This window comes from Gadus morhua, chromosome 4 (assembly GCF_902167405.1).
Source record: "Gadus morhua chromosome 4, gadMor3.0, whole genome shotgun sequence".
Taxonomy (NCBI): domain Eukaryota; kingdom Metazoa; phylum Chordata; class Actinopteri; order Gadiformes; family Gadidae; genus Gadus; species Gadus morhua.
Genome location: NC_044051.1, coordinates 13737587 through 13762799, shown reverse-complemented (window position 1 = coordinate 13762799; position 25213 = coordinate 13737587). Strand labels below are relative to the sequence as shown.

General features: G+C 45.3%; 2 protein-coding genes across 3 annotated transcripts; one reads left to right on the top strand and one right to left on the bottom strand.

Annotated features, from left to right (window-relative positions):
• Positions 1-724: 724 nt before the first annotated feature.
• c7b (complement component 7b) lies at positions 725-10410 on the top strand. Its single transcript, XM_030353310.1, has 18 exons — positions 725-820; positions 1058-1119; positions 1467-1542; positions 1721-1862; positions 2316-2457; positions 2794-2932; positions 3328-3456; positions 3637-3880; positions 4374-4487; positions 4873-5039; positions 5676-5892; positions 6343-6514; positions 7024-7111; positions 7415-7547; positions 8103-8297; positions 8715-8811; positions 9375-9544; positions 9822-10410. The coding sequence occupies exons 1-18, from the start codon at positions 815-817 to the stop codon at positions 9998-10000; spliced, it is 2472 nt and encodes an 823-aa protein (XP_030209170.1). The 5' UTR covers positions 725-814; the 3' UTR covers positions 10001-10410.
• A 190-nt stretch (positions 10411-10600) lies between these two features.
• c6.2 (complement component 6, duplicate 2) lies at positions 10601-24618 on the bottom strand. 2 transcript variants are annotated; one of them, XM_030353308.1, is made up of 18 exons: positions 24467-24618; positions 23799-24031; positions 22710-22866; positions 22185-22329; positions 21727-21871; positions 21264-21405; positions 20634-20792; positions 19376-19619; positions 18492-18614; positions 17313-17479; positions 16649-16874; positions 15984-16152; positions 15466-15577; positions 15156-15288; positions 14110-14307; positions 13519-13606; positions 12868-13109; positions 10601-10957 (listed from the first exon to the last, which is right to left on the bottom strand). In XM_030353308.1, the coding sequence occupies exons 2-18, from the start codon at positions 23948-23950 to the stop codon at positions 10767-10769; spliced, it is 2793 nt and encodes a 930-aa protein (XP_030209168.1). In that variant the 5' UTR covers positions 23951-24031; positions 24467-24618; the 3' UTR covers positions 10601-10766. The 2 variants fall into 2 exon arrangements, with proteins under 2 accessions (XP_030209168.1, XP_030209169.1); XM_030353309.1 differs by lacking the exon at positions 24467-24618 and having other exon boundaries at positions 23799-24046.
• Between the last annotated feature and the right edge of the window lie 595 nt (positions 24619-25213).

Here is a 25213-nt window from a genome sequence, read left to right as displayed (position 1 = left end):
CAACAGCTAAATGTAACTAATAAAGTAACTTGTAATCTAACTTAGTTACTTTTAAAATCAAGTAATCAGTAAAGTAACTAAGTTACTATTTGAAGGAGTAACTGGTTATCAGTAATCGGATTACTTTTTCAAGGTAACTGTGGCAACACTGCAATCAATGCAAAAATAATCGTACATTTCAACACCAGTAGCATCAATAGAGCAAAAATACCCCAAAACATAACGATACAGGTCCCGATCACATGATCATATTGTATTTTTTAGCTACCCACAATTCATTAAAGTCCCAACAGAGAGTATCCATATAGGTCAAACAACTCTCAACTGTAACTGTAGTAGAAAACAGGAGTCAAGTCCAGTGTTTGACAGTCTCCCCAAAACACTACGTGAACGTTCTTTGACGTCGGGAGAAAGGGACATCGGGTGTGAGATTTGTGCGGCCGTATGTCTGGGCGGCAGTGGACTGGTGCCTGAGAGAGGGTTAAACAGAAACACTGCTTTACTGTTCCAGTAAATCTGACCCAAAAAGTATTAATTGCACAATGACATACTTGCCCACTAAGCTTGGACAGAATAGAAAAAAACATGATGTCGCATTACTCACAGTACACAGAGGCCGTTCTAATTATTCAATGTGACTCATGAAAAGGTCTTGATCCATTCTAGTCAGGTAATGACGAAACACAGTGGAACACTGTGTTGCTTTATTGGAGAAACTCCTGGACACAGCTATTGAGCAACTCAATATTCCCCAGTTATATAGCCCACGTCCTCTCTGTCAGTCCACGTGAGAACTGCCTTCAAAGTGCCCACAATGCAGGTAAAACCACCAAATGTCTTATTTTCTAGCATATGGGTGATTGTTTATCTTATTTTGTTGCAATGCAGTATTTTGTACGCGCATACTTGCACTTGTTCATGTTTTTTTGTTTTCTGATAATGGCTAAGGTCCTTCACATTTACTTTGCTGATAAAACGGACATCAAATAACCATTCTTCATGTTGTCACATGTATCCTTAATTAGTCTACATTTTCTTGTTTTGGGGTTTACCACAGGCTTACTTTTCAATTGGTTTGTTGTCCTACATTTTACTGCTCTTTGGTCCTCATCCATCTTGGTATGTTTACCCAACTTTGTTGACTTTGTATTGTAGTATTGTCAAATGTCAAACTGTTTTTAATATCAAATGATGTTTATCACGTCATGTTATTGAATATGATACGATAATACATTACATTGAGAGCATTTAGCACAGCCCTAATACATCCCATTACATAATATAACAACATCGACGTTGACTTTCCATGCACTGACCTCCTTAGTGAGTATGCTCGTGAGACTCCTGAGACTATCAATAGGAATAAGGGCTGTACAAACGCACTTGACTTTGACTCACTCTCGTCACAAACACGGATGCACAAAGCTAAAAAGCTAAAAAACCTACTTTAATTCCCTTTTTCTTAGTTGTCAACGGCCGTTGAACTGCCAATGGGGTCCATACGGGGAATGGTCCCAATGTGACGCTTGCACGAAAACAAAGGTATTGATGATGAGGAGGAGGCTCTGCAACTGCAGCCCTAAAGTTAGCAGTTACCTCAACGTTAGCCGTTAATATGCATGCACCCACGAAGCAACTTAAACCATCTACATGATGCTAAGATACAATTCGGCTGCTGCAACAGGTTTCAATTGTGGTGTTGTCATTTGTTTGTGTTCAGGTACGATCTCGCCCTGTGTTGAGGTTTGCCCAGAACGGAGGGGCACCGTGCTTGGGAGAGGCTGAGCATGTGCTCCCGTGTACGTCAAGTAAACAGTGCCCGCTAAAGACGAACTGCGGGGCGAGATTCCGCTGCACCTCAGGTAGGTTGAGCTACAGTACATACATGCTCAGTGTGCCGCTGGCTTCATTCTCAGCCTGTCCGGGAGAATGTAATATGTATACAACATGTTAATGGCATGAGGGTGTAAGTTGTGGCATCACAGATGGGACAGTCAGTAAATAGCAAGGAAGTGGCTGTGGTTTAAAACCACTCAGGGCATCCTTTATTTTTACCACTGGAAAAGTAACAAAGGGCAACATATTTTTATTAACGGCTATATGGCCTTGAAATCTCTTCACTAAACACAAGTGGAATTTGACAGTGGAAAATGGCTTCGGCGCTGCAGTAGACATTTTGAATGCAAGAAAGAGGTCACAGATGACTGTGTGTGTGTGTGTGTGTGTGTGTGTGTGTGTGTGTGTGTGTGTGTGTGTGTGTGTGTGCGTGTGTGCGTGTGTGCGTGTGTGTGTGTGTGTGTGTGTCCCTCCTGCAGGCCAGTGTATTGGTCGGTCTCTCGTGTGTAACGGGGACCAAGACTGTGAAGATGGCCTCGATGAGAGAGGCTGTGCACTGGGCAGTGATGACGTCTGTGACATGGACAAAACTCCCCCTAACTCTGACCTAACAGGAAAAGGGTAAACAGAACTCCCAGAATGTATTGTGCACAGCACAAACAAAGGCAGTTGGTGAATGGAATAGAATAAAATGCTTTGGGGTTTATATCCATTATATTTGGGAAATTAAACAATGTAAAGTAGAATAGAACTTAGAAAGTAAACACTAGTATACATTTGAAACGTTTTGTGTAGGTCTATGTTACCCAATGATTTTTTTTCTAACAAGGAAGGAAGCTCTACTTTTTAACCACGCAGGCACGCACGCACGCACGCACGCACGCACACACACACACACACGCACACACACACACAAAGTTGAATTCAACAATATTGTTTGTTTTTTATTGTGAACAGGTACGACTTGTTGACTGGGAAGCTGAGAGCTGCAGTTATAAACACTCTGAGCTTTGGGGGACAATGTAGGAAGGTGTACAGCGGAGACAACAACCTCCTGTACAGACTGCCACAGAGCCTCATCACGTATAACTTTGAGGCAAGTAAACCACAATATACTGCCATCTGCTGGTTATTTGTTGCAAATCCATTGAATGACATTTCCATATTAAATGCAAAGTATATGCATTAACTATCTTCCAAACATGTTGGCAGTGCAGTGCATAATTGCTTAACCTTTCCCTTACTTATGTTTAAATAACAAGGTTTACTGTTGGAGGTGGATCTTTTGAAGTAAAACTGGTTGAAAAGTTTTCTAAAAGTAATTAACCTGTAGCTTCTTGAATCTGCTGTAAGACCTCCCATTATGGAAGGGAGATGGTTTGTTTATTATTATCTTGAGGGGCCTGCAGCTAGTCACTCACTTCGGGGGTCTCCAATATGTGCTTTGCAGTTCAAATGTGTTTTACAGTCTGCTTTTGGCCACTCGTACAGGTCAAAGTTGACAACGAAGGGTCAGATGAATCCTACGAGAGCTCCTGGTCTTACATGCTTCATGTTCAAGAAAATGCCCTGTTTCAGCACCACCGGATCACTTTTCATGAAGAAGTCAGCGAGGGCAAGGTAGACCGCTCTGCGAGACCCTTCTTCTAGAACGTTCCGCTACAACATTGTCATAACGATCATTCTTCACGAAAGTGAGAGAGTAGCACTCTCAGACTCTCATTCCAATGGAGCAGAATCTGTCCTGATCGGGCGACTCATGCCGAACATACGTTGTCATCCACCATCTGTTGCCTCCAGGCTAAGAGACTCCTGATCCTGAAGAACAAAGTGGTGCTCGCCCAGTTCCAGAACAGTGCGCCCCAGTACCTCACACTGTCAGAGGGCTTCTGGAGGGCCTTGTCCTCCCTGCCGCTGGACTACGAGTATCCGTTCTACCGAAGGCTGCTGCAGACCTACGGAAGCCACTACATGTCCGAGGGCAGCCTGGGAGGACAGTACCAGGCCCTACTGGAGTTCGACCGGGATTCACTTGCATCGACAAGTAGGTTTTTTGTTTTTTTTAATCCATTTCTGATGTCACTAAGTGGGAGAGACAACCCTGATGAATGAGGTGTCGCTCTGTCCATGATTCATCTAGGTGGTCACCCCCTTGTGACAGCATAAATGGACGGTTAAAGGGCTTTCAGTGACAATAATCCACCTCAACTCACTATCCTATAACACACTTTATGCACTTTTACTTGTTATGATGACCTTGGGTTTTGCTAAATATAAAGGAAAACATATTTCTTCCATTATTATTAATAATCAAAATTACATTAGTTGAAAATATGATGGATGGAATTTGTTAACTTATAAATGTATCTGTTCAAAACGGTAATAAATATAGTAATGGGTTGTGTGCTATAATGTCGTATAATGGCGATCATTCGGAAATTAGAAAAAAAGGGCAAAAATAATTCCAATCTTTTTTCTGTATTTAACAAAATTGCTCAAATACAATAACATCCGTTCTGTGACTGCGTCTTCAAAAGGCACAACGGACACGGACTACCAGAGGTGTTGGAGGAAGGTGAAACGTCGTCTTTTTAGGAAAAAAGTCAAAACGGTCTGCGAGAAACTGACATCTTCACTCACATCCAGCGGTGGTGCGTAATGTTATCGTTGTATCAGAGGGGAAGTGTGAGAGTGAACTTTCTATTTATATTATACCGTATTTCTAAGTTTTTCTTTGCCTATTTTACTATGATAATGATGACTAATCATAACTAATGATAAAATAAACAAAATTATTATTTAGTATCTAACTTAAATTGGTTGTGCTTTGACAATGTGAATGCATTTTTTTCAATGCCAACGTAGCCCTCTGAATCACAAGAGAGTGAAAGAGAGAAATAACTATTTTCTATACAAATATATGAAATAACTTCTATTTTCATTAATTCCATCATATATAATCATATTCTTTTTAAATCAATATTTATATGATATAAGTATTACATTGCATCGTGTTTTGAACTGTGCTATCGGCAGGACACAACACAAACACCCTTCGCGTCAAGACCAACATAGTGGGCGGGGCGGCGAGCTTCATCAGTGGTCTGGGGGTGCTGGATGTGGAGGACCCCGAGGCCAACGGGGCCATGTACGAGAACTGGGCCTCCTCCGTCAAAGACTTCCCGGACGTCATCGACCAGAAGGTACCAACCACGCCCTGTCGCCAACCATGTTCCCCGATGTTATTGCAGAAACCTGACTTGGGCCTCTTTTTTAATATCAGCCTTTGCTTTCATGCATCCTGTATACTTTATTTATCATCTCTGTTTATAGTCCTTTCTTTGTGACTTCATTCCCTTTTCTCTGACCTTTCGCACTCTTATTCCCAGAGGCCTTCTCTGCATCTCCTTTGCTTGCATCCATGCAGTGATTTTCCTTTCTCTTCAACCAGCCCCTGTCCCTACATCCTTCAAAAGCATGTCCGACCTCCTCCATGTTCCCACTCCCTCCCGCTCCTTCACATGATCTTCCTCCACCCACCTGTCTGTCCCCTCCGCCCGTCTTTCTCTTTTTTTTCCCGCAAAAACATCGATCCATTCCCCCATTTCAATCACAATCCTAAACACATCTGTTTAAAACGGCCTATTCCATCTGATGCCAATCGCTATGTCCCTTACTATTATTATTCTTTTTCTTTATCGTATTTTTGCTTCTTTTTAATGACGTTTGTGTGTTATTGTACGTTGCCCTTGAGTTCAGAGAAAGAACTTGAAATTAAAGTGTATTATTATTATTATTATTAAAGCGAATCGACCAATCCCTGCCCTGTGTCTCCCCAGCTGCGGCCGCTGTATGAGCTGGTGAAGGAGGTGCCGTGCGCCGGGCGTCGGAGGATCAACCTGCGGCAGGCCACCGCCCGGTACCTGGCGGAGCAGCACCCGTGCCACTGCCAGCCGTGCCGGAACAACGGCCGGCCGCTGCTCTCCGCCGACGGGTGCTCGTGCGTCTGCCAGCCCGGCACCTCGGGGCTGCAGTGTGAGACAGGCCCCGTGGCAGGTGGGACGAGGCGGTCGCCTCGGACTTGTTGCGGACTGCATGAACTCATTTGCATTTACATTTAGGGCATTTATCAGACGCTTTTATCCAAAGCGACTTGCAAGAAGTACATTTGTCATAAGAAGTGAAACAATATATCGCTGTCAGTAGAGGAAATATGTTCATAGAGCAAGTACTAGCAATCGCTAGGCTAACCCATTCCCTGTGTACAGCAACGCTAGCAGCTACGGCAGATGTTACACAATTAAGTACTATGAATAAGTGCAAATTAGATTAAGTGCCTACAATAAGTGTGTACATTAAGTGCCAGGATGTACTCGAGGCTTTAATGTCTTACGGAGTTTACGCAAAACTTTTAGTGAAAACAAAAAACACTAAATCCTCAAAGGTCCTTGTCCGAAGTTGTGCAGCAATAAATCTAAATCGAACCAAACGTTATTGACCGTTCAGAGGCCATCCATGGCAGCTGGAGCTGCTGGTCGTCTTGGGGTGCCTGTTCAGGAGGTGAGAGGTCACGGGTTCGGCGCTGTGACAACCCCAGCCACTCTCATTATGGTTCTCCGTGTTCTGGAGGGTCGTCTGAGCGCACACCATGTGAGGACCCAGAAATCCACCACCTGAAGTACGGACACGCACGCACGCACACGCATGCACACAACACCCAAACAAAAACATACACAGACACAGATATGGGAGAGTATTCAATGCTAATTTTATTAAATGCTACTGTGTAGTGTCATACTGTTAAATAACACAAATGCATTTTAGGAGGCGTAATTACATATTCATTTCATAAATATTTTACATTTTTATATTTTTATAAATTCTTTACATGCATACATACATTTATTGTATGTGTGGATCAATGAACAATGTTTTCATCACACCGATACAAAACCAAATAAGAATCTCCAACTTATTGTTGGATGTAGGGATATCAAGCCCACAATGTAAGTGAGTGACTGAGTAAAAGAGACATCTGAATCTCCCAAAGATGTGATACTGGTTAAAAAAAAAATAGCGGAGCTTACTGGTTTTAAAAAAATACATAAAGTAATAGACCTCAAGTCAATACAACAGTGTTTATTAATAACTAATGTGTCATTTGTATTATATTGCACTTTATCTCAGGATGATGGAGCCCCAATGCTTTGGTCTGTCTATGCCTATGAGGCCCACATGTGGCACACCTCCTAACCTCCTGAACGGATACATTCGGGTGAGACTCACCTTATGTTGCATCACGTACGCACACATACATATGCACGCACACACAGTGACACACCCACACACACGCACATGTGCGCACACACACAGTGACACACACACACACACACACACACACAGTGGCACACTCACACACACAGTGTCACACACATACACACATACACATACACACACAAACACATAACAAGATGGTACAATGCAATAAAATACATTAAAATAAGACGAAATAATTAAACGTTTTTCTATATGTGAAGAATCGTGTTGTTGATGGTGTTTTTTTTATTGGGAAACGCAGAACCCTAAGGATGCGTATGCGGTGGGTAGCAGCATAGAATACCAATGCATCAATGGCCACTACCTAGTCGGAGAGACCTTGGCTCAGTGCACCCCCAACCTGACCTGGACCACCGGACCCATGCAGTGTAGAAGTGAGTGATCCTCCGGGATCTACCTGTACTCGTTCTCCACTACGGACAGCTCTATGCGCTCCCATTCCGTCTGTTTGTCTGTCCTTCCAGCTTACCTGTGCACGCTTCTTTAAGGTTTCTCTTCTCACAAGTTACATTTTGTTCAGTCTTCCTAACATGGTATTGTTATTCCTTTTTTAGTTGTCATGTCATTTCTTTAAATTACATTGATTTAAATACTAAAGGAGGGTCTGTGCAATATTGACGTCTTATACCAAACAATATGGACAGCTCAAAGGTTTTATAAACGGAAAATAAAGAAAACTTCTGGGTCGGCTTAGCTCAGGAGGTACAGAGGGTTGGCTGATAGCCGGTAGTTTGCTAGTTCAATCCCCTGCTCCTCCTAGCTGAGTGCCTGAGCAAGAGGCCTAACCCTAAGAGCCCCAGACGAGCTGGCTGTCGCCTTGCATGGTCGACTCCGCCGTCGCTGTGTGAATATTTGTAAGTTGCTTTGGATAAAAGCGTCTGCTCAATGCTTCAAATCAAATTCTAAACCTAACCTCGCTGCCTCAATAGAAGCGTCATGTGACCCCCCGCACGTACGAGGCAACGTCATCGCCACGCCCGCCAGAGCGACCTATGAGATTGGAGACAGGGTCTCCTTGTCCTGTCCCCAGGGGTGGGCGCTGGAGGCCCATGAGCCCGTGATCCTGTGCAGTCCCGGGCTCCACTGGTCCCCCTTCCTGGCCGGAGACGTGAAGTGCACCCCAGGTTTGGAACCACAGACCTCATCCATCGGTCAGAAAATGAACTCCATTTGCAAAGCTGTAGTGTGTGTGTGTGTGTGTGTGTGTGTGTGTGTGTGTGTGTGTGTGTGTGTGTGTGTGTGTGTGTGTGTGTGTGTGTGTGTGTGTGTGTGTGTGTGTGTGTGTGTGTGTGTGTGTGTGTGTGTGTGTGTGTGTGTGTGTGTGTGTGTGTGTGTGTGTGTGTGTGTGTGTGTGTGTGTGTGTGCGCTCTTTTGCATACAAGTGTGTGCAAATATTAGTGTAAGAGGCTGATAGACTTAAACTCATGGATTTGAGGTGCCTGCATTTTTCATATTTTGTATTTCTTTGCGACAAAAATAATTTCTGTCGTCACTTATTTAATGAACTGATGAATGAACTGTGTTTTCTTTTGTCCTGGCAGTGCTGCGAGCACCCACCTCTCCCCCGGACCTGGGCTGTAAGCTGTGGGAGACCCAGGGGGCCTCAGAGTGTGTGTGCAGGATGGCCTTCGAGTGCCCGTGAGTAGCGCTACGGTCGCTCGACAAACAAAAGTTATTTAGGAATGGGCGAGAACCGATCTCTTTAGCACACGACAATAGTTCTTTCTATTAGGAGATTTGATTTGATAGATCCATTCCATGAGGTGGAAAACGGGCCTTCGGCTCCATCCAGTGGTTTAAGAAAAACACACAAATCACACAATGATACAAAACAACAGGCCTTGATCACAGAGGTGTAACAGTAGGGCCGTGCATGACAGCATGCCCACAGAGTGCAAACCGCTAACTACAGCTGTTGTCGCCCCTACACCTCTGTGATGAGGGCCTGTAGGAGGGATCTCGAAATTGTCACGCATTCCTCAGCCGCCATCTTTGTTGCTTCTTCACCGTTACGATAAGAATGATGACATTATTATTCCAGAATTCATCGTCATGATTTATCAAGATGGCGGCTTGAACATTTAAGTACCTGAAACGTCACATGAAACATTGTTAATTGCGTCCCAAGCACCGAGGGGAAACTCCCCCATCGTTGGATTGTGTCGTTTCGATGCACAACGTGGCATTTCTCTTTTCAACAGGCCGTCCCTGCTGTTGTGCGCACACCTGGGGGCGAGCCGAACCCGCCTGCTGAGTGTGTGTCAGCTCGGGGCGATGAGGTGTCTGGGCCGTACCTTGTCATTGGCCGACGACGGCGAGTGTGTGTGGCCGGCCAGCGCTACACACCACACGCCGGGCCAAATCTGTCAAGGTGTGTTTGCAGAACCCTGTGTGTGTGTGTGTGTGTGTGTGTGTATCTGTGGTCATGTAGACTCTACATGACCAGATACACACAAACACATTACACAGATACACAAAGACAGATGCACAAAAAACACACAATTACAGAATGGGTGTGCAATTGTGTGGTTTTTGTGTGGATTGTGTGGTTTTGTGTGAATTGTGTGGTTTTTGATTGAATGTCCACTGGCTATACCATAATAATCATGATAATAAATGAATGATCCCTGTTTTATCCCCACGCTCAGAGGGGCGGTGCACATGTCAGAACCCTGCGGAATGTGCAGAGGACTCTACACACCTGTGCGTCCGCCACGGAGCTTCCAGTGTTGCCGTGACGATGACGCAGTGCGAGGCGGGGGCTAGGAAGTGTGCGGGAGAACAGGTCACAGTGATCAGCATAGACGACTGTCCCACAATAGACTGACATGTGTCTGTCTGTCTGTCTGTCTGTCTGTCTGTGTGTCTGTGTGTCTGTCTGTGTGTCTGTCTGTGTGTCTGTGTGTCTGTCTGTGTCTGTCTGTCTGTCTGTCTGTCTGTCTGGCTGTCTGTATGTAGTATGTATGTTTGTATGTATGTAGTATGTACGTTTGTTTGTATTGTCAAACTTATTTTATTTTCCATGACATTTAAATAGGGAAACAGTTTTTTGTACATCCCCCCCTCCTAGACACAAGTTAGGAACAAAGGGACAGACTGGCGACTGGACTCTTGGGAAGGGGGGGGGGGGTTATCATATTTATAGCGGGTGCATCTATCTGTTTCGGGGTTACAAATAGTTTTTTTGTTGTTAATGACAAATCCCCCATCGGGGCAAATAAAAGTTTGATTAAATCATTCAGACCCCTTTCCATGTTTGTAGTCCATCTTGTAGTTCTGATTATATATGTATATATATCTATATAAATCATGCATGATCAATTGTCATTGTGAATAGTTCCACACGTTCAGCGGGTTGAGGAAGACCATCATGTGAAAATATTGCAAAGGGGAAATTACAATTAAACTCTCTTACTTGTAGAATAAATCAGTTACAGGATTTTTTTAAATTGATAACAGCCTTTAAATCACTATCGATCAGCATTGACTACAGATATGTCCAGGTTATTAAATGCTATGAGCTAGTTGAAATGTTATATACTCCATCTTTAATATCTACTGTCATTCATAGAAAAGGCAAGGCTGCGGTGGACTCAAGCCGCCTCACAGTGCCCTTCGTAGAGCACTTCTATTTTAATCGACGAGCATTTCAGCACACCCATGAGGCAAAGGCTGATCTCTTTCTTCCGTTGGCTGGCAACCAGCTTGATGCAGAAGATTGGCTCTCTGCTCCGGGGGCATTCGGTGGGAAGGCGGCAAATACAGCGGCGTTCGGCGGACGAGCCTACAGAGAGACAGGAAGAGGAAGGAGAAAGGGGGTGACGTCAAAAAGTCAAAGGAACGCGCTGAAGTCAGGACTCTTCGATAGCACGTTGTCTCGTTTGTCTTCGGTGAAACTGGTATATTTCCATTGGTTATTATCGTTTACATTTACATTTAGGGCCTTTAGCAGACTCTTTTATCCAGAGCGACTTTCATTAAGTACATTTGTTAGAGGAAGGAGAACCAATATGGCTCTGTCGGTATGGTAAGGATGTTCATAGAACCAAATGCCAAGCACTAACAATTGGCAGGTTAACCCCTTCCCCATCAACAAACATGAACATACCGTCAACAAACATGACACAAGTACATTGACATTCGAGCTAGAAGAGATAATACACATACAAGAAAGCTGTTGCTGATAAAGCAACAACTTCCTTGTACTTGTTGCATTAGAATACAACGGCTATGTTTAAAGAGGAACCGCCAAGGTCGGCTATTTTCTAATATGAGAGAGGACTGCACAGCAGTGGCGTTTTCTCCCGGAGGCCCTGTTTTTTAGACTGTAGTTTTCATCCAATAAAAAATATTATATTAACAGTTTCGGTAATTCTTAAGCATTGTGTTGCCGTCATTTCTTCCCCATTTTATCCTCTCATTGAGCATTTCACAATGCGCGAAACAGCGCCCCTCTAAATTTTAAATACTCCATATGCGGTAAAACAAGACATTGCACACTGTAAGTCCGCGTGGAAGCCAGCCATCCCTTGGTGAACCGTCATTACATTCCTTCTCCCGGTACAGCTTAACTGTGCCCTGAACGTGTAGCTATGTGTGTTATTTGTTATGTTCTTATATTGCTAATTGTGCCTTGATTGCCAGGAATAAGTTGCATTGGTCAATCCACTGAAGTTGTTGTTTTATCGCGGTTGTTAATGCTGAGAATCAGCACCAGGGATAGTAGCTGCATAGGCTCACCTGAACAGATGCGGCTGTGGTTGTTTATAGCCGCTTGTTCTGGGTTGTCTTGGTATTGTATTTTAAGTAGTGTTGTATAAGGAACATTTGGCCTAGTTTTAAACGAAAATGATTTATAGAAAGTATATGTGTATGTCAATCACATATACAACTGATTGTGCGAGTCGTGTTACACGTGAAGGTGAAACTTGAACGTAAAACGCCTAAGCGCCATTAAGCGGCTCGTTGTGCATTTCGGTCGGGGTGGGGGGGTGCATTTAAAATAACATGTATAATTTAATAAGATATTTAGGAGGGGTGTGGGTGTGGGTGTGTGAGTGAGTGAGTGAGTGAGTGAGTGAGTGAGTGAGTGAGTGAGTGAGTGAGTGAGTGAGTGAGTGAGTGAGTGAGTGAGTGAGTGAGTGAGTGAGTGAGTGAGTGAGTGAAAGAGAGAGGGTTCGTGTCGTGTCTTGTCGGTCAGATTACAGGCGTCTGTAAGTCCTTGTAAAATGACCGGGCGCTCAAATGGCTCTTGTTGTTACATTTAATGCATACAAGCCTCAAAAAAAGCATGTCGATTATAGGTTTTTGTCTCACTTTCCTCCAAAAAAATTCCCACGCCACGCCACTGCTGCACAGGGGACATCAGAGTCCGGCCTCCTCTCCTCTCCCGCCCTCCATTCCTCTTCCTTCCCTACCTCCTTCCTCCCCTCCATGACTCCTCCTTCCCTACCTCCTCCCTCCCCTCCCCTCCCCTCCTCTTCCATCCCTCCCTCCCTCCCCTCCTTCTCCCTTTTGCATCATTTCTCGGGGTGGAAATAGTTGGAAACAGCGGTTCCAACTATTTCCCGACACGACAGTAACGGTTCTCCTTCTTGTTACCCTCCTTTTCAAATTGGCACAGTTCATAATCATTTTAGATTTCCACGCGATGTTAGCGCTTCCTTCATAGCGATGAAAGTGCCGGGGCCTCACCGACACAGGTCTCCCATTCGTAGCAGACGTCCTCGCCGCACGGCTCCGCGGTGGCGCTGCGATTGGCCATGCGGGCCCGGAACCTGACCAGGTCCAGGTGAGCGGCGCTGTCGTCGCATTGTCCCTTGTTGGCGAAAAAGAAGGGGTCGCCGTGGCAACGGGCGGCATGGAGGGAACAGATGGACATGGGCACGAGGGCGTCCAGCTCCGTGTTGAGAGCACACAGGTTTTCTTGGAAGGAACTGCAGGAAAAAGAGGCATGAGGACTTGAACGGACGTTTATGTGAAAGGTATGCACACAGGATTTGACGTAGTCCCAAACAGATACACAACAATGAATGATGAATTGATATTTTACTGATTGTATTTATGTGTATGTTGTGTTCATGTTGGCGGCTACACAATTGTAGATTAGTTTAGCTTGATCCCCCTCCCCTTGCTACCACTTAATTGCTTTAAACACACTCACACACAGAAACACACACACACACACACATACATACACACACAAGCACATACACACTAACACACACACATACACACACACACACACACACACACACACACAATCTATTCAACAGCACGCCATCCGCTTTCACTCGTGATAAAGCAATGTGTTTTTCTTCCTGTCTGTTGTCCTGTGAAACTCACATGCAGGACACTCGGTCGATACAGACACACACAGGGCCCCGGCGCACCTCTCCAGTGCCACATCGCCTCTCGGGGACGTAGGGTCTTACTAAATGGACAGACAGTGACATGGCACAAACGGATGTTAGCTAGCTGGGACACACAGCTGAGGAGCTCATAGGCTATCGTTACAAGCAAGCTTTTTTTTTAACATCATCGTTGTGACGCTTATTGTTTTTTAGCGCCGAGGTCGTTGTATTGTTGTGAAACGAAATTAAGAGAATAAATAAAAAACATCAACCAAATTATGTTTAAAGCTGACATATTATACCACCAGGTGTGAGGTTTTCAAAACGGCTTGTAACAGCTAATCACACTCACACAGTCACAATAAAAATTCTTCCAACCAATAAACGTGGAATATGTCCCACACAACATCCTATGAAAAAAAACAAAAATAGCATTTTGTTTTTATAAGCAGATAACAATCATCGGCCACACAAAGTCACTACTTTCTCCGTCATTCCAAATCAGTAATCGAGTCACAACTAACCCTAACCCTAACCCATCAGGATGGACCGGGCTTCAAAGCCCTGATCCGAGTGCGGTTACCGTCCACGCAGTGCAGGTCGGCGGGCACCGCGGGGACCCAGAGCAGGCCGACGGTACACCTGGACCAGCCCAGGGGCGCGGGCGCCTGGTTGACGTTCTTGCAGTTCAGCCCCACCGACTCTCCCACCCGGAACTCCTTCTTGTTGGGGTACAGCTCCAGCTCCTCGGGTATGTTGGAGGGAGCCGCACAGACCATCCCTGTGGGGCGGGAGAGGGAGGGGGGGGGGGGGGGGGGGGGGGGGGGGGTCGTGCAGTGTTTCCAGATCAGATTGAGAGTTTTCCAGCCCGATCACCACTTAAGACCCGCCCACCCCAATAATGACAGCCCAAATCGTAACTATGCCCGGAACCTGTGTCAAACCTGTGAAAGGATTACGCTACGTATGCTTTAGAAAGCACAACATAAGCATAAGGTTCATATCTGCATAAAATAACCAAAGATAAAATGCCAGATAAAAGCATCTATTGCAATCCACAGAATGATTTGTGGTTGCGTGGACACAATGAGGGTTAGTGAATTGTTGTATGTGTATATGACCATAAAACCCCATCTTGTTAGGTAATATTGTTGACATACAATATTAAATAACCCATCAAATATTGCCAAAGCAGATCGAATTTCATCGTTCAGATAGTATTTCCCCCGCCCAATGGAATGAAACGTAGCCCGGGTGGTCGGATACCAAACCGCCCAATATGTCAACACTTGTCACATCGGCAGTTTCCGATGTGCATATGTAGATTTAGAAGATGTATGTTTGTATTTTAAAAGATGTATTTGTTGCATTTGTTCTGCTTTATTCATGACGGACGCAATGAGAGTTAGCCAGGAAGGTATGGGGGGGGGGGGGGGGGGGAGAGAGAGAGAGAGAGAGAGAGAGAGAGAGAGAGAGAGAGAGAGAGAGAGAGAGAGAGAGAGAGAGAGAGAGAGAGAGAGAGAGAGAGAGAGAGAGAGAAAAAAATGACCGCAGGATGGAATCGAACCCGGGTGGCTGCCGTAAGGACCGAGCCTTATCGATACACACTGTTAAGCGATCCCAACTTACTGACACACTGTCCGGCGGGCTGGGGCCAGGTGAGATCGGGAAGGCAGTGGATCAACGGCGAACCCGCGTTCTCGAAGCCCGTGAAACACCGGAACTCCTCGACCTCCCCCACCTCGTAGTACTGCTTCCCTTTCTGAGGAGGTCAGAGCGACGAGGGTCAAAGTCAAACATGGGGAGAAAAAAATATAGCGCATGGTTCTCTACACTCGTTATCCGGAGCAAATACCGACGTCGAAATGAAAGGGAAAACGCGTTGGGGTTCCTCGCGCTGCAGTGGCTTTGGGCCGGGCATTGGGGCGGGGTGACTCACCAGGAGGTAGCTGTTGTCCGGCCTCTTGGGTCTGAAACACCCCACCACCCCTGGGGGCAGCTCATCAATCCAGCCCACCGTGAAGTCGTCATCGTTGTCACATGTAGCCTGCCTTCAGATAGAACACAAATACACACGTCACTCTGTCTTTCCTACTTCCCTCTCTCCCTCCCTCCCTACTTTCCTTCTGTCTTCCCTTCTTTCCTTCCTTGCTCCCTACCTTCCTCCCTCTCTCCCTTTCTACTTCCCTTCCGTCTTTCCCCTTCCTTCCATCCTACTTCCCTCTCTCCCTCCCTCCCTACTTTCCTCCTGTCTTCCCTTCTTTCCTTCCTTCCTTCCTTCCTTGCTCCCTACCTTCCTCCCTCTCCCTTTCTACTTCCCTTCCGTCTTTCCCCTTCCTTCCATCCTACTTCCCTCCCTCCCTCCCTCCCTCCCTCCCTCCCTCCCTCCCTCCCTCCCTCCCCATGTATTATTATCAATATGATATCAGCATCACTGCGGTCATTCCCTGGGCCTACGTCTGGAAGATGGAGATGTGGCAGGGCTCCTTCTCCACCCTGGCCCCCTGGCACGGCAGCCCCCCCCTCAGCGGGGCGGGGTGATCACACCGCCGGGTCCTCTGTCTCTGCATGGCGGCTCCGCACTCATCCCACGGGCCCCAGCAGCTCCAGGAGCCGTCCACGCCCTCTGTTGGCACAACACACACACACACACACACACACACACACACACACACACACACACACACACACACACACACACACACACACACACACACGCATACAAGGGCACACACGCACACACAAAGACACACAAACACCCACACATAGGCACACATTCGCTTGCACGCACGCACACACGCATGCACACGGCACACATGCACGCAAACGCATACCAAGACACAGACACACGCCAACACACGGGCACGCACACAAACACACACACTCCCACACACAGGCACGTGCACGCACACAAAAAAAAAGTCACATAGATGTATTTGTTTACATTCAGAATCATACAAGAAGGTCCCAAGTAAACAGCATTCAGTAAAATAAGCATGAAATAAAATACAAAAAAACAATAAATAATAATACATCAAAACATAAGCAGAAGTGAATCCTTTTTCACGTGGAGAAGGACTCCCATTGGTTGAACCTTTAAAGGGGGGGTGAGGGACGCCCACCTGATGTGTAGCCCGGGGACCTCTTGTCACAGTTGGGGCCAAAGGTGCCCGTCTTGCACAGACACGTGCACTCGGTCCCTGAGAGCACGGGCCGCCCATTGTTGGGGCACGGCGCGCATTGACACACGTCAAACTCCTCCAGGTAGGACACCAGCGCGCGGCGAAGGAGACGCCGCTTGGTAGCGGCGCATGGAAGGCCGTGCACCAGCTCCACAAGGGGCCGCAGCTGGGCACACACACACACACACACTCACACACACACACACACACACACACACACACACACACACACACACACACACACACACACAGGCACACATAGAGGCACTCACACACACTCAAACAACAGAGGCACTCACACACACTCACAAACAGACAAACACACACACAGACACACACACACACCGGCACACACAGAGTCATTCACACACACGCACAGGCACACACACAGAGGCACTCACAAACACACACACACACACACACACAAACACGGAGGCACTCACACACACACACACACACGCAGAGGCACAGGCGCACACGCAGCCATGCAGGCACACATGCAGAGACACTCGCACAGTCCACCACGACAGGGTTTTAAATATTAAAATATATGTCAAAATATTAAAATAATTGACATTATATTATGTATAAAACCAGTCCAGACCGTATAATCCACCACAACAGGGTTTTGGATGACCGATCGTGTCCATTCGTCGTATGCCGCCCTAGGGGGCCTGACACCGCCACTGTGCCAAGCCAGCTTAGCTGCTTCCCTGGTCTGTCCTCCCTGCACCAGGGAGTAAGACTTCCTGGCTGCGTTCATGTAAGACCCTAGGGAGATGGGGCAGGGGGGGGGGGGGATATGTTCTCAAGGCTACGGCCAGCCACTCACTCAGAGGGTGAGAGTCTGGCTGATCAAATCACAGTTTCGTCGCTTCAGGGTTCACTTGCAGAGCCGCAACCGATATAATTTGCCCTTATCACTTTGTTCTGCAATTTAAACAATAGCACTATAGCAATTTGGTGAGGCATTTGTATGCCAATTCACGTTTTTTCTGGCCAAAAACTAGCTAGAAGAGATGGCAGGGATAGTTGATCACTCGACCGGTAATATCCTTTAACACTGAGTTGTACACTGTATTTCAAACATTGTTTATATACGTTTTTTCTGACTTCTTTCAACGACAACATGAAATGGAATTCCCGGCATCTCCTTTATTTCTGTCATTGTGAATGTGTGCTGAATTGGGTAAATCGTACCGTTATGAACACTGCAAATCGCAAGCGGTGCATAACAGAACATATTTTTGTTGAATAAGTGGTGAAGAAGAGAACTATAAGACAAATATGGGATGAGTCCATTTTATCTCATGGTGCCATCAAGGTAGCCCGCCTAGGTACTTCCGCTCAATTTTGATTTCCCTTCAGTACTAGGTCTTGGTCTCCGGTATGTTAGGCATATGTTGGTTTTCTCGTTCTGTGTCCAATCAGCGAACAGAGAACAATGACGTTAAAGTCAGCTCTCGTTGACAGACATCTTCACGCACAGTGTTTGGTTTGTTTACAGCCTGCGCGCAACGTGATTCCCGGCCAAACGTTAGCGATTGGTTATGGGCAAATCCAATAGTTTTAAACTTCAACAGTCACCCGCCTTCAAGTGAGTTCACGTTTGTCAATTGAGTAGGTCCAGACTCTCTGTGCAAATGACTTGAAGTACGAGAGTCTGGTAGGACCAGGCTACCATCAAGGTTGAATGGCTTGAACAATTGAATGTTTTATTGTATTATTTCATAAATATCTTTATAAATCCCTATCATAATAATTAAAATCTATAAACACCTACCTTTGTATGTTTGTGTCATCAGGGTGTTTGTGCACCTAGTACTTTGTGTGTACTTTGTGTAGAAAAAATAAAATTGCAAATTCTCCTTACGAATACATTCAGAAAAATCATGTGTTATGTCTCCTAAAGGAGGAAAAGAAAAAATAAAGACATCAGACTATATACGACAATGCCAAGTTGGGATGAACAACATTCATGAACAATGTGCATATCACACGGGAATGTGTGCAATCATTTAAATACATACATCTAAACAATTACACGTTTGTGATTTTGAGTTCATTTTGAGAACAGTACAGATGATGTCTCCACACTTTCTCACATCCGACTGTACAACTCCTCACATCCGACTGTACAACTCCTCACATCCTACTTTACAACTCCTCACATCCGACTGTACAACTCCTCACATCCTACTTTACAACTCCTCACATCCGACTGTACAACTCCTCACATCCTACTTTACAACTCCTCACATCCGACTGTACAACTCCTCACATCCTACTGTACAACTCCTCACATCCTACTTTACAACTCCTCACATCCGACTGTACAACTCCTCACATCCTACTTTACAACTCCTCACATCCTACTTTACAACACCTCAGATCGTGTATTTAATTGTATTGTAGTAGATATAGGGCAGAAGAAAACAAACATGCAATAACATGTGGTTCCATTGAAGGTTGAACGTGTTAAGGAATGGAATCGAAATCAACGTTTATCTACCCTTTTATCCTTTAGCAATGCAGCTTATAATACAATACTCTTAATACTCTCTTATACTCTATTGGGAAAACTATGTGATTCTTCAAGGGGTGTGTGACTGCAACCATCAAGGAGATCTGTTTCCCTTCCCCTCCTCATTCACAGCCGTTCCCCACCTGAGCTTTTGACCGTCTCCGTGTCGTACTGGTAAATCATCTCGTATTTCCCCCCGAGCGACCCTGAGCTGTAGTAGTGGGTCCCGAAGCGCCGGAAGATGTCCCGGTACAGCGGGTAGTTGTACTCCAGTGGCAGCGCGTTGAGGAACTGGAGGAAGGGCCCGGACAAGACCGTGTCGCGCGGGTTCCGCACTCTGAACGTGGCCACGGGCAGGACCTGGTGCACGTCGAACATGATGGAGTCCTGAGGAGCAGGACAACCCCGGTGAGGAAGAGGAGGAGGAGGAGGAGCAGAAGAGGAAAGAGAGGAAGGAGAAGAAGCAAGAGGAGTTGGAGGAGAAGAAGGAGAAGAAGGAGGAGGAGGAGAAAAAGGAGAATGAGGAGGAGAAGAGGCAGAAGGAGAAGGAGAGGGAGAAGAAGAGGAAGTAAATGGTGAATTGAATGCATTTCTATAGCCCTTTTCTGAGATGCGGCCACTCAAACCACTTCACGTGAGGGTGCTCACAATCAACAATACTCCGACGGCGGTGTCAACCACGCGAGGCGCCAGCCAGCTGGTCGGGATCAGCTGGTATATGAACACCTCAACACTCAGGAGGTAGAGCAGGTAGACAGACAAATCATAAGGTTGGTAGTTCAATTCCCGGCTCCTCCTAGGTGAGTGCTGAGTTCATCCTGAGCAAGACGCCTAACCCTGACTGCTCCAAACAAGCTGTCTGTTACGTGGCATGCTGAACACCGCTTTTGTGTGAATGGGTGAATGTTAGGCAATAATTGTAATGCGCTTTGAGCGCTGTATAAATGTACCCAGCTAGGAAGAGCCCCACGAGAGCCACTGCATGCAAATGAAGAAGACGATTCTTCACCATCTTGACGTACAAAGATGTAATGTCGTGGTACTTGGACTTTTTGGATAATAGTGTCAAATGGAATACATCTTTTTTGGTAACACTGAACATTAGAATAGTGGTTCCCAACTTGGGGTCGGGGGCCAAGAAGGGGTCCCCTTATTTGCATATGGGGTCACGGGAGATTGCTGAAATTAGCTTTCGATATTTGTTGATCTTGTGTGTTAAGTTGCTCATAACACAGAACTTCCTTCTGTCATCATACTGTTACCAATCACAAATGTAAAGTGCATCCTATGTTATGTACAGAGTATTCAATTCCACTGGAAGGTAAAGTGAACTTATGGTTTGCCACTGGTGTATTTGCATGCGCAGTGTGTGCGCAGGTGTATGTGTGCGGGATTGCGTGCCTTCTGCCTTGAAGCCTTGAAGACTTCTTGGTGATCCTTCCTCATCCTGAAATTCCTGAAACTCCGACTGGAGTATGAAGCCGAGCCTGAATTCTTCACATCCAGTTTTGAAGTTTTCAGGGGCTGGGCTTGTTCTAGGAAGTCATCAGTAACTCCCACCTTTAAAAATATACAAACACATACACACACAAACAGTGGACAACTTTATAATAGTCAATTGCATGGATAGCTTTTCAAGGCACTTGAAAGGAAATCAGGGTAAACCAAAGGTTTAAGATGTCCTCGGAAAGATTGCACTCTTGGCCAGGAGATGAGCATCCCCTACTGGCCAACGCTCCAACATTGACTCCCAGAAACCAGTTTTGCTGAGCAGGTAGCCATGGTGGTGGATAGGTCAAGTATGTCGCCACAAATGCAAAACTTGCGAGAGGCTTCCAGTGATTCAACAGAAGCAGAGGGAGAAACAGCGAAAAGAACAGCAGTATTAAAATGCTCTATTAAGCCAGCATGGCTCCCATTGGTGCAACTGGGTGGAGCGGATGAGACTGATTGGACGAGGCGGGACAATGCTGGAATCAGACAGAGAGAGAGGCATAGAGGGAGATGGTGACGCATGTACGCGTGATTCACCTTGATCTCAAAGTCCTCAAAGTTGTGAGGCATGCGGTAGTAGAGCAGGATAGAAGGGGGCCGCTTCACATCGCATTTACCCTCCCCCATGAACCTGTTGTTGAGGACTTGGCCCCGGGACGCCTCTGCCATGGCATCAAACCTGAACACACGCCACATGCCCACAGTCATTCACACAGGGGAGCTAGAGAAAAGTCTGCAGGGGAAAAGGGAGATTATCTATGGGGGCAGGATCTGAGTGAATATCAGGTTGAAGTGATTACAAAACCGAATACATTGGACTTTTATTGAAAAGTCGACATTTTTCAATAAAACATACAACTACATATTTATCCGACTTTAAATAGGCTGCTTTCTACAATGTTGAGGCAGCTTATTTAAAGTAAAATAATTTAGAGAACAACATGGAAAACAACAAAATAACTTGGAAAGATTCCAATCATATGATCCTATCTTCACTGACCCGTTTGCGACCAGGTCGGACCCGGGCGGCAAGCGGATCTCCCTGGGACAGACGCTCTTGAAAACACCGCCACAGTCCCTCTCGTCGGAGTTGTCCTCGCAGTCGTTCTGGTTGTTGCACCTTAGCGTTGAGTTCATGCAGCGGCCTTTTGTGCGTGAGACATAAATACAACGTCACGATAAGATGACTTATGAGTCACTAGTAAGTTAGTGTGCACATGAAAGACGAGAAAGAGGAAGACACTTTCAGTTAAATGGGTTTAGCGGCGAGAGGGGGAGGGACTTACGATGGAGGGATATCTGATTCCGTTATAGGTTTCGTCGTCAAATAGGCCTACTTCTTCAGAAATTGCTTGGCGGGAGGCAGAGGCCGGGATAACGCTGCAACTCATTAACTAGCCGCTTATATGTTGGTTTTCTCGTGCGTTGATAGCTTTGTAAGCCTTTCACATGGCCTACCGTTGTCACATTTAAACTGTTCTCTGCAGTTGACCTCCGGTATGCGGCACTCGGTGTCGGGATGGCAGTCCCGGTCCTCCATCAGCACCTCGCTGCACGCCTCCCCGCCGAACTGGGAGGGCCGCTGGACGGAGCGCGTGCGGAGCTACGACGCGGGAACAGCGAAAGAAAACGATCAAACCGACGCGATAGTTTCCGTTTTCTAATAGGTTCTCTGCACTCTGTCCACTTTTTGATTTCATCAGTTGTGCAGAAACATAGCCACGTATACGACTGTGATGCAAATCATCTGGTAGGCCTTCTGCCTTGGACAAATAGCCTTGTCAGGTTTATCAAGAAAGAGCACTCCTGGAAAGACCTGCTGGGATGGGACGAAATCCTGTGTGTGTGTGTGTGTGTGTGTGTGTGTGTGTGTGTGTGTGTGTGTGTGTGTGTGTGTGTGTGTGTGTGTGTGTGTGTGTGTGTGTGTGTGTGTGTGTGTGTGTGTGTGTGCCTGCGTGCGTGCGTGCGTGTGCGTGTACTTGCCTGTTTCTTTGCACAGGGCGAGCACTTTGACCATTCTCCAAACTCAGTGATCAGACATGAGATCGGACAGGACTGTTGGTTACAAGCTCGCGTGTCGTACTTTTCGCAGAAGTGATTGCAGCTGTTCTTCCAGAAATAGGCATCATAGTTGTATTGCCTGCCAAAGGAACGTGCAATCATTTGTTAGTTTTGTTTGACCAGAAAACAATATGACATGATAAGGGGTAGTTCAATAATCAAGCTCCTTTATTGTCAAATTTGAAGGGAAAAAACAATAAAAGAAAACGATGCAAAGCTTCAGAAATTTTCCCCGACCAAAACTGCTGTTACTGTAGGTGCCTACGACCGTTAACATATATAGATTCGAACTGCTTTTTATAACTATATTTATAGTTATTCAATCTTAAAACGTCAGAGATTTTGATTTCTGAGTAATAGCTGCAGTAGAAAAGTAACATAATGCAGTTTTATGTTTCTAGCTATGTAATATGTTTTTCGAATTACACAATGGTTTTTTTCCAGAGTTAAACATGTTCAAAATAAATATGTGTTCATATGTACTATAGGCTATATATTCTCTGACGTTAATGACATTTTTATAGCAAGGCCTCAATCTGTCGTATATGGCCATACAATTTATTTTTGTATGGCAAACAGTAGTTTGCATTTGCTTTAGTGCGTGTAACGCATCTACGCGCCTAAACCCATGGTTCCCTACGCAAAAATGCAGATTTTCAACGCCTCTAACGCGCGTGACGCGTTCAGTGTGGCCGTACTTTTAGATGACCCTCTGGTTAAACAAGTGCTACTGCATGTGCCCCCTCTGATTTGCTGATATGGATGACCGGTGATTAAAGCTAGGGTAGGCAATTTATTTAGGAAACAATTCATTGTCATATTTGTTTAATTTCTTCTTACATTGCAGAAGCAATTAATAGATTGAAAAAATAAATTGAAAAAGTATATCTGAGGCGGTTGCAGGTCTGTAATACGCTCCTCCAATCATTTCATTCGGCCAGAATTTAAAGGAGCGGCCCCAGGGTGCTTGGTTCTCAATTTGGTCAAATGTCTATGTCTACGTGTACGTACCTGATTCTTAGCTGCGTGCCATAATTGCAGGTTCTGGAGCAGGCGGACCAGCTGGCCCAGGGGTAGCGTTCGCAGAAGCAAGCCAGACTTGGTGACAGACATGCCAGGATCTGGAGCAGCAGCAGCACCAGGGAAGTGCCAAGGGCGGCCATGGAAACCGGCTAACCACTTGCTTACAACCAGAACGGGAACCTTGAAGTCACTGCACTGTACTCTACTCTACCGTGTGTTTTCTTGGAGAAAGGAGGGACGTTTTTTCCTGTTTATTTGAATGCTCTGAGTTTTGGAAAAATAGTTATGAATCATACTCACAGATAATATGCATAACATGAAGATGGAGAGAAGAACAGCTTTAAAATGTTAAACTCAAAAATTACTTGATATTATCCTTAATAGAACTGTGATATAATGCAGTACATTAACATTCAATGTGTTATTTGTATAAATGCCCGAATTGTTACCATTTGTTAAACTCTGATTTCCAAGTTTTTCTAGCAAACGCTTGACAATGACTTCACACATTCGTCCAATTAATTTATTTTAAGTCAGCATTATTGACACGATTGCCACAGAGAGTGGATCTAAGCTTAGCTATGAATGAGATGGAAAGTAATACTATTAAAAATATGGGGTGAAAGCAACCTCTTTAAAACCAAATGCATACTCACTGAAGGACTGGTGTGGGCCCACACTGTAGAGACACTGGAGAGTTGAAATGCCTCAGCTGAAACACTAAGCAATCCATCTCAAGAACTTGTCAGAGTTTAGCTATTTATGGGAAAACTCAATCTCCCACGTTGGATAAGACATTGGATCAGGACAAAATGTTTAACATCTTGCACAACCGCCTTCTTATCTGTTGGGTTTTTACGGGAAGGCTCTTCGACTGGACTTCCTCAGAAGGCCGATAGTTCTTGACAGTTCCAAGTGTCAGCAGGGAGGAATACAGTTAGGATTGTGCTATTAATGGGACCAAGTTTCATGTTTGTGAGGATTTGATTCTCTACTGCTGTAGTTACTACATTGGTTAGTGTGTAGCCTAGTCATCCTCCCTTATAGGCCTAATAGGGACTGATAACTATGGCTGATATTGATGATGTCAGAAACTTGCTTATTCAGAAAGTCCTTTTGGCTTTAAAAAACAAAGAGCCATTGTTTATTTTGTTGCATTGATCCTGAAACAGTTTTACTAAATGTATGCATACTACAATTATTATTTACCGCCTTTGTCTTACCAAGCAGTAATTTTGATGATGAATAACAAAGCTTTATTGACTTAAAAATCGAATGTAAGCCTGTTTGGTGTTTTCTCTGAAGACTTTTTCGCATCACTTTTGTACAAAAAAATATATATATATATTTATTGCAGATGTCAGTTTGAGGATGTCCAAAGAATAAAACGCTAAAATTAATAC